An 8,923-nucleotide genomic window follows, 5' to 3' on the forward strand; every position below is an offset into this window, starting at 1 on the left:
ACTACTGCAAATACGGTATATATATATATTTTTTGCAGTTTTCTCTTTTATTTATATTTTTGGTTTAGGTTTTTTTAGCAATAAGTCATGGCAGTCTGTTTCCTAACATCCAATATATTTGAGTAGTAGAGTGAGTTGTCACCAGTGTTGAGGGACGGTGATTCAGCATATGAGAAATAGCACCTGTAGGTGGTCTCGTGGAATCGTTAAACTAAGTACAATACAAAGATATAAACACTGCAATAACAATTTATTACTTGTGCTAACCGATTTCCAAGTTTCTGCTACTCTGGAGAGAATTCTTTCACGTCATGGGTGTGTTTAGCTTAGATTAGATAGCATCACTCAGACAGACAGAATGTTAGTCAAGGTATTCATAATCTATAATTTTATCAATTCTACATTTTTTTTTTCTTTTTGTATCATCACACCAAATATCACTGTTTTTTTTTTTCAATTGTTTTATTTTTAAAAAAGTCCAAAGATTGTCAGAAATAGAATATGCGTCACCAAAAGCTTTTATGCCACCATTTTTTCTCAGGTGCTTTTTGTCTGAGAGTTTTTGGCTTTTGTTTTCACCATGATGGTTGCCAGGTGGTGAAAATTCCTGAATGTTTGCGCTTGAGAATAGTTCTGTTTTAAATGACGTCAATTAAAGCATTATGTCATGTGATTAATTATTCAATGAAGATGCTGAATTCAAAAAATACAAATGAGTAAACATAAACTATAATAGCACCAGCAATTCTGGTGTTGAATTAATTTCTCAAGGGCTTTGTTCATGCAATAGACTTCTTTGGGATTCACAACAAATAACTCAAAACTCACAGCAAAGTAATGGACTTAGGGTTAAAAATGTTGACTGCTTTGAACAGTTCTACTAGTATTTTTAGTAAAATTTTGTAATCACACCAAACCATATTGTGTCAAAGGTGACAAAAGATGACAGTGACAATGACATTTACAAAGCAATAAAGGAGATTTAGTAATGCACAGACAGAAGTAATGATGCTTGGGACATGGTTTGTTTACAAAAACAGTTTTCAATTCATTTTATAGAGCTATATTTTTTGCTTTAATAATATTTTTTTTTTTTTTTAATTTGACTTTCACACAGCAATACTACCTATCATAGCAAAATGCATGGCAGTGGTGAACACAAATACAATGCAATCAACAACAAAAACTCATTCATATTTACATATGCTTGACTGTATTATTGACATTATTGGAAATCACATTCACACTATGTCACTATAAAAGTCAAGTAAATATTAACACTGTCAATATCATTGTAACCAGGTGCGAGTATAATACACAATTTTGTCCACAAAATTAAAATTAAAATTCATAGACTCGTTTATAATAATATATTGATTTTGACTGAGCAGCTTGCATGTTTATTGAAATCGCTGTACACAAGGTCTTGATGATTTAACAGCAAAAACAGGTAGCAGGAATCTTTAACTGTAATTTTAGAGCCAACTAACAGAATTCGAGTAAATTTTCAGTTATTTTTGTCCCAATATTCTGAAGGAAAATACAGACTATAACCAGGGCTATTTTGTGAATTTGTGATGAAAAGAGGAAACTGGTGGTGAAAAGGTTAAAGCCAATTAATTAAGATCATAGTGTTTCAGAACAAAATTTTAGAACTACCGTAATCATGTGCATTTATTTACTCAAAATTAGCTGAAGCCAAAATAGTTTTGAGTCGAATAATGAGAAAAAAGTTAAAAAAAAAAAAATCAGAACATGCCACTGCAATATGCTGTGAGTTTGTGACAAGAAAATGCCATATTTAGACCATGTAATGTTAAATATTTATGACTACAGATAAACTAACCTTGTCTCTACAGACATCGTAACATTCCAACCTAATAAACGAGGATGACTTCTATAACCTTCCTCGCTTTCACTTCCGTTAAACACTAAAATTAGTACTTTATAACGAGATCTTATTTTTTCAGTTACAGTATCAAATAATTTTGAAAGACTTTTGCTAGAAAGGGTGGGTGGTAAAAAATTCATAGAATACCGATAGATTTACTCGCTGTATCGAAATAAACATCACTGAGAGAGCCAACGACCTCTATCAGTAGAAGATCTGAGCGAGGGTCAAACAAAAGTTGAGGAATTAAGGAATAATTCACCTCCAGTCACATGTAAAAGGAATTTTTAATGGATTTTAGCAAAAAGTGTCTGAAAATAGTGACACCAACACAGAGATGAAAGCTCTAGGTCAGAGTAAAGGATTAAATAATATCCATTTTAGATACAGAATACTTATTGCCAGGAAAGTGAATTGAAGTACAAATTACCATTTTAATAAATCACGTTTTGTACAATTATCATTCTGATTACGAGCAACTTTTAAGTCTGTCAAAAAAATAGTCAGTGTTTTCTTGTTAGTCTCAAAATTATAATATTAATTGGCTACAACTTTCATAAAAAATAGAGTTATATTATACTATCGAAAACATAGACCATGATAGCATGTTTCTATCTGTCAACAGAGTCCTGATTTAACTTTAACCCAAGTAAGAGACATAAAAACTTGTTTCATGTCTGATAATGTGTTTGAATGACCATGACCTTGACATATATGATTTGACATTTAGAAAAGTGATATTTAGTGGGTTGGGGTGAATTCCATCAATATAAAACGTGTTGTTATTTGCATACATCGGGATAATTCATAACAAATTCATCAATAGTACATAATAAATAGGAATGATGTGCAGAAAAGAGGGGACTCAAAATAGTTCTCAACATTTGAAAATAACTGAATTATTTGCCTATAGGCTTGCTTTAAAACATTTTTCAATAATAATATTTCTGGGTTTTATAGTGCAGATTTGTTAATAATCTCCATAAAAAGTTTATGAAAAAAAAAAAATTGGTTTGTAGGTTGTACATGTATTCAGGTAGATGTGCTGAGTAACATGCTCAGTAGTAGAAAATTTTAATCTGGTTCTAAGCCTTAGAAGTCAACTTTTGTCAGTTTTCTCCAAAAAACCTGCACATAATTTCAGGGTTTTGCCCTATGTTCAAAATAATTGAACAAGACATGTTACCAATGAAAAATGATGTCCATTTTATTCTGAATTAAGGAAGGGATTAAAAGGTTAAAATTAGCAAAATAATGCACAAACATTTAGGCAGAATAGACATAGCATTCAATAGTGTCACTCAGTAAAAAGACAACATGAATGAAGGACAATGTCAAGTTCAACCATCAAAATGATCTATGAGAGGACAGAATTCAACTCAATGAGAAGCACATGATAGATGTGTTGAATGTTATTGTAGGAATCAAACCACTCAAAGGTGAAGACATTCAGTTGTATATGTAACAAAAATCGCTTCACTCAGAAACTCAAATATGTGATCACTGGAGATGTAAAGCAAACATTTTCCCTGAAGTAGCATAGCCAAGCTCCAGGGGTGAATGGAACACTATATATAATGACTCTATAGATTCCACTGAATTAATTGAAGAGGATTATAATCTCCATTTTAGATCTTAGGAGATAAATGGATGAAAAAAAAGAGATAATAGTCAAAATAAAGGTTACCAAAAAAAACGCTTCAACACTTACAGCACCAAAGTCAACTTCGAGCATCATCCAAAATAGTTTCATTTATAGTCTGCTTTTTTCCACAATAAAAGTATCTTTTTAGGGAAACAAAAATTTTGCTTTCAAAAGGGTTAAACTCACACAATGCAGGATATCATTCTATAAGGCATGAAAAGTATCTTTTGATTCAAACAGCGAGTATTGAGTGTGTATGTACAGTATATATAATCTTGGTGGGGGGTGGGGGTGATGTTAACAGTTAAAAAAAAACCACAGTTTTAACTATCATTTCATTGTTGTTGGGCATAAACAACAAATGGAGTAGGTTGCTTGGCAACAATTTCAATTCACAATTGTGGAGATTTTTCATCATAATCAGGAAAGTGAAATACAAATTCTTTTTGGGGTTGCCATAACAACTGTGAGATCTCGCACTGCCCTCATTAGAGAGACTCAGTCGCACACGTGTCTCCTCCGGCTACAACTGAGACAATTAAATTGGAAAGTGGGAAAAACAGACTGTTCCACAAAGAAACAGGAAATAAACATAGCCTCTGGGTCAAAAACATGGGGCTGTTGTGATGAACGTAGTTGATTAATGCTATGCAAATTGCATATTACGGAATATATTAAGTTTATCTTGCCCCACTCAGTTCTGTAAACTCCCCCCATGGAGAAGAACTAAGCCAAAGCTGGGGATGGATATAATACAAAGTATGCCTACTAGCTGACTTATAAAGGCTTATTAATAAGTTATACTAGAATGATCTGGAATACATAACACAGTGTCCAAGCCTAAATGTCACTTATACTCAGTGCAAGTCACAGCATGTTTAATGAACACATGTCAAAGACTGTTGCATCTTTCACAGTTAATTAGAATCAGAGCTTCCGCTGTAAACCAATTTGAAAGAATTTGTAAAACATATAAAAAATAATATTTTTGATCTAAAACCACAATTTGAATGTTGTGCACAACAATTTATGTTATTTGAAAAATAATAATGCATATGAATATTGAATTCTTTCAATTATTCTGGAATCATTGTGTGAGAAGTACTCAGTGAATGTACCAATATGTTCACACATAAAATGACACTAAACAAATTTTCACGTTTCATGTTTTATTCACCATGTACTTCAGTTGAAAACAGCCATGTTGCAGCTTTTTTTCAGAATTGCAGAAAAATGAAAGAAAAATTCAGTTTTCATGAAAAAATCATAAATTTTATGACAATTTCAAAATAAAAATAAAGCTAAAATGCCACCTGTGCATGTTGAGTTTTAAAAAAAATGATCGGATACATTTCTTTTAAGCCTTATTTGGTATTTTTTTTATACTGCATGAGATAGCACAAAATGCAAAATCAGTTAAAAGAGATGTAATAATATTTTATATATTCTCCATTTAAAACATAACTATACTGCCAGGACGTGTACACTTATGCTGATTATATCATACCAAAATATCATTAAATTATGAACACTGTCTATTAAATACCTGATCAATTAAGAAAACCCTGATGCTGTTTTAATCAATTATTTAATTTAATATATTATTATTTAATTGACAAGAATTTACATTACATCACTAGAATCTAGATTTCAACATCATGCAGTGAGTAAAATAAACATTTTATTTTCATTACAATAAAACACAACAACATCTTTTTTTTTCTTTTATATTCAGGTTGGTTTAAGAAGTAATTATGAACAGTTAAGTATGCTTTCTTGTAATTAATAAACAGTTAAGTATGCTTTCTTGTAATTAATAAACAGTTAAGTATGCTTTCTTGTAATTAATAAACAGTTAAGTATGCTTTCTTGTCATGATTGTTACTGATAAATCATGATTACCGATATTAAAAATACATGTAAATGTACATGTACATTTAGCTATTAATATAATTAGAATTAATTTAAATTTAGATTAAATTTAAATTCATCATGAATCCTTGAAATGAAAATAGATGGAGCCGAAATACTAATAGGTTTGATATGACACAGATTGTTTTTCATTTCAACATTCCTCAAACACTTTCCATATATAATGAAAAGGAGACCTGGTTTTAAAAACTTGGCGAGAGAGAGAGAGCAAGCAAGAAGATCAAATTCTTTGTTGCCAGGCAACCCCGAATGAAGAGCAAGATGAATGATCATTTGCAGGTAATGCAAAATGAGAAGTGTGTACCTACATATCCTTCTTGCATATACAAATGTACACAGAAACTCTCTCTTACTTACCCCTTGGGTGTTAAACCTCAGCAGGATATGTTTTGAATATGTTATTATGTTTAAAGAAATTTGTTGTAGAGATTCGTTCAATCTTGCTTGGAGTAAAGGGATAGCGGCAAAATAGATGTTGTTGTCATTGCTTTGTTCAATGATTTACTATTATTATTATTTAAAGCAAGTGCCCACTTGAAACCACTGATTTGCATCAGTATTTAGAGTATTCCGTTTAGATGCAGCCAGGAAATGATAATTTACAGGAGTGGGGATCTTGAGGAGACTTTCTGCTCATTCTCACACCAACAAAAAATACTGACTTCCTCATCATCATCATCATCATCATCATCATCATCATCATCATCATCATCATTACAAATAAAGCATGCCAAATAAACCAGGCAGACATTTACGCATGATACTTATTCTACAAAAACCTATTTACTAGCACTTTAATTAAATGCTCTAAATGTCTGCACTGTTTAGGATATGGCAAATCAGACAACATTAACTAAATGACCTATGGGCTAGAGTAAACAGAAAACACACGCCCCAGGGCTGTCCAAGCTGTGCATATTTAACTAACAGTAATGCGTGTTTTCCCTTTAATAAATATAGTATATACTCATATTAAGCTTTGTTTTAATTTAATTGTAAAATTGATATATTGTTGAGGTTGGCATTTATTTGCATGTTTTTAGCTTGATAACCATTTAATCTTCCCTCCCTTATTTCTCACAGTTTGAGAATGTCAAAACCATTTTGCAGTACAAGCCTCATCAAGAAGCGGCCTTGCTCCAGCTAAATCATATACTTGGTTCAAATAATTGGAATAAATTCAATGTATCAATCACTCAATATGTTTTCAGAAACCAGGATAACGAATTAACCCTAGCAACTCAAGGCCTCGTCAATTGTGATGAATCGGCCAATTACAGGCAGCCATTCCATGAATTATCCATTTTACAGATTTTTCTATTAAAACATGAAGAAAGAGTCAAAACGCTCAGATTTATATACAGATTATTATGTGCATATATATAGTGTTATGACATAGATGGAGTTCTTGTTTTTCCTATTGCAGGTTTCAAGAAAACAAATATTAAAAAAATCAATTTATTTCCTTCATTTACCAGTAATCAGTTTCACAAAGACCATCAAAATTGAATTTCATTTATTTCATAAATTTCATAAGTTAATTATTGTTATTTTAATAATGAATGTATGCAATATGTGACACTTAAATTATAAAACTTTGATATAATAAAATCTTAATTATATGTCTCATTACATAACAAATTTAAATAATCAACAACAGGTTTTCAAGAATAAAAACAACCCAAAAGCTGTCTTTTTGAGTAGCATTAATATGTATGCATCTTTTAAAGCAAGCACCCTGTATCCTCGTTAATATAACACGGTCTGCAACTCTCACAAAATATAAATGACTATTTTTGATTTAAAAAAAGAAGTCAACAGCTAGATATCATCGGATTGAGCTTGTATATGAATTCTATATTTAATTTCTTCAGGGCAATGCTGTAGTAATAATACCACACCTGCTTGTGAATATTGACACACATAATTAAATTGTTTAATTGGCAGATATTTCACATACAGTCATTCAAAATATTTATTAAAATTAGTGCTGCAGTGCTAGGACAATGCAAACAAATTACTGGATGTAGTAAAAGAAGTCATTTACACTATTAGAAGAATGTATGCTTTACATTTTGATCTGGAGTGCAAAATAATTAAATATGGCATAGGTCAACTATGTAATTATTTGCACTCCGAAAACTGTGGTGTTAATATGCAATAAATACTATATCTACAAACTGAGTATCATTTAGTTGATTCGTTGACTTTTTTGTCAGAGCCAAACCGTTTGTGTTATTACCAAACGTGTCGTTTAGGGCTGGGTGTGATACAGAAGGGAGCTATCGCTGGTCTTAGGTCCGCGGGGGAATATTTCACACGCCTTAGTGGGTGTGCATCTCCCGGTGCATCGCCGCTCACGGTGTAAAAATGAGCATGTTCTCTGATGAAAAGCATCGATATCAAGCGCAAAGTTGTTTTTATTGCCAACACGTGTTTTGTCACTTACCACGCAGCTTGCTTCGTATAGCTTCCCGAGTTGAGGACGTATGAATGGACTGCGGAAAAATAATGAAAACAAAAATGCAGAATCAGAGAAGAAAAAAACAAATGACTCGGTACTGCGGGTTTCCTAAGATTAGCACGAATCGTATACTATGGCTGTGTGGAGTTCATCGTGATTTCGCCACGTTAGACATCTCATATATCAGTACAATCACGGCGGATAATCAGTCGCTGTGTCAAATGCACTAAAAATAAACTAGTACAGCATCGAGATATGTACTACGATTGTTACTCGTGAAAAAAAAACGATTCACAGTTTTGACCATTTTTAGAAAGATGGGCTTGTTACCTTGTTTGTCGCCATAGGAAAGTCTGAATTGGGAGCGGGATCTGTTTGGCCGCATCTCTAGCAGATTCCGATGAACTGGACTTCTTGCGTTTCAGCGGCATCGCGGCTATGTTACACTAATTCTCATTCCATCCCCTTTCAACTGATGGGCAGTGATTTAAAAATCCTGGAGTCGCGAAAAATCCGACGACCTAAGGGTTGGAGTGGTTAACCAGCTCTACCGACGATACGATGTTTCCCGTTCCAACCGGCGAGCTCGGTTCTTGATAATCATCGCACGCACCAGCTGCTCCTACTATCACTCGTCACCGCGTCGATTTCCTAGCTACGCGCTATACTCTCACCTCATTAACATAATAAGCCAATCTGTATACAACTCCACTCCGAGAGAGCTGCTACCTAGTCGGAGTCTAGTTTCTGTGACGATGCGTAGTCCCCGACCGGATTGCACGGACGTTTTTGCTCTGTTATTATCGCCACAGTAGCCACGGAATTCAAAATAAATACATGCCACCATGGAGGAATTACGTAAATCACAACACGGATAAACTGAAACCGAGGGTGTTTGTGATTGGTATGGCTGAAATGATGATATCAGAAAAGCCTTATTTGGAATTTCCGGCAGGCTTTCTTTTTTCATTTTTTTGCTCATTCTGCCAGT

At 33.1% G+C, this 8,923-nt stretch overlaps 1 protein-coding gene across 1 annotated transcript in view; it reads right to left on the reverse strand.

Annotated features, from left to right (window-relative positions):
* LOC100374775 (protein unc-80 homolog) overlaps positions 1–8,565 on the reverse strand; it is a 125,908-nt gene extending 117,343 nt beyond the window's left edge. The window contains exons 1-2 of the mRNA XM_085498737.1: positions 8,263–8,565; positions 7,918–7,966 (exon numbers count right to left, since the gene is read on the reverse strand). Coding sequence (XP_085354863.1) covers positions 7,918–7,966; positions 8,263–8,363 — 150 coding nt within the window. The 5' untranslated portion in view covers positions 8,364–8,565. The remainder of the gene's footprint in view (positions 1–7,917; positions 7,967–8,262) is intronic.
* Positions 8,566–8,923: the final 358 nt, after the last annotated feature.

This window comes from Saccoglossus kowalevskii, chromosome 1 (assembly GCF_978046115.1).
Source record: "Saccoglossus kowalevskii chromosome 1, keSacKowa6.1, whole genome shotgun sequence".
Taxonomy (NCBI): domain Eukaryota; kingdom Metazoa; phylum Hemichordata; class Enteropneusta; family Harrimaniidae; genus Saccoglossus; species Saccoglossus kowalevskii.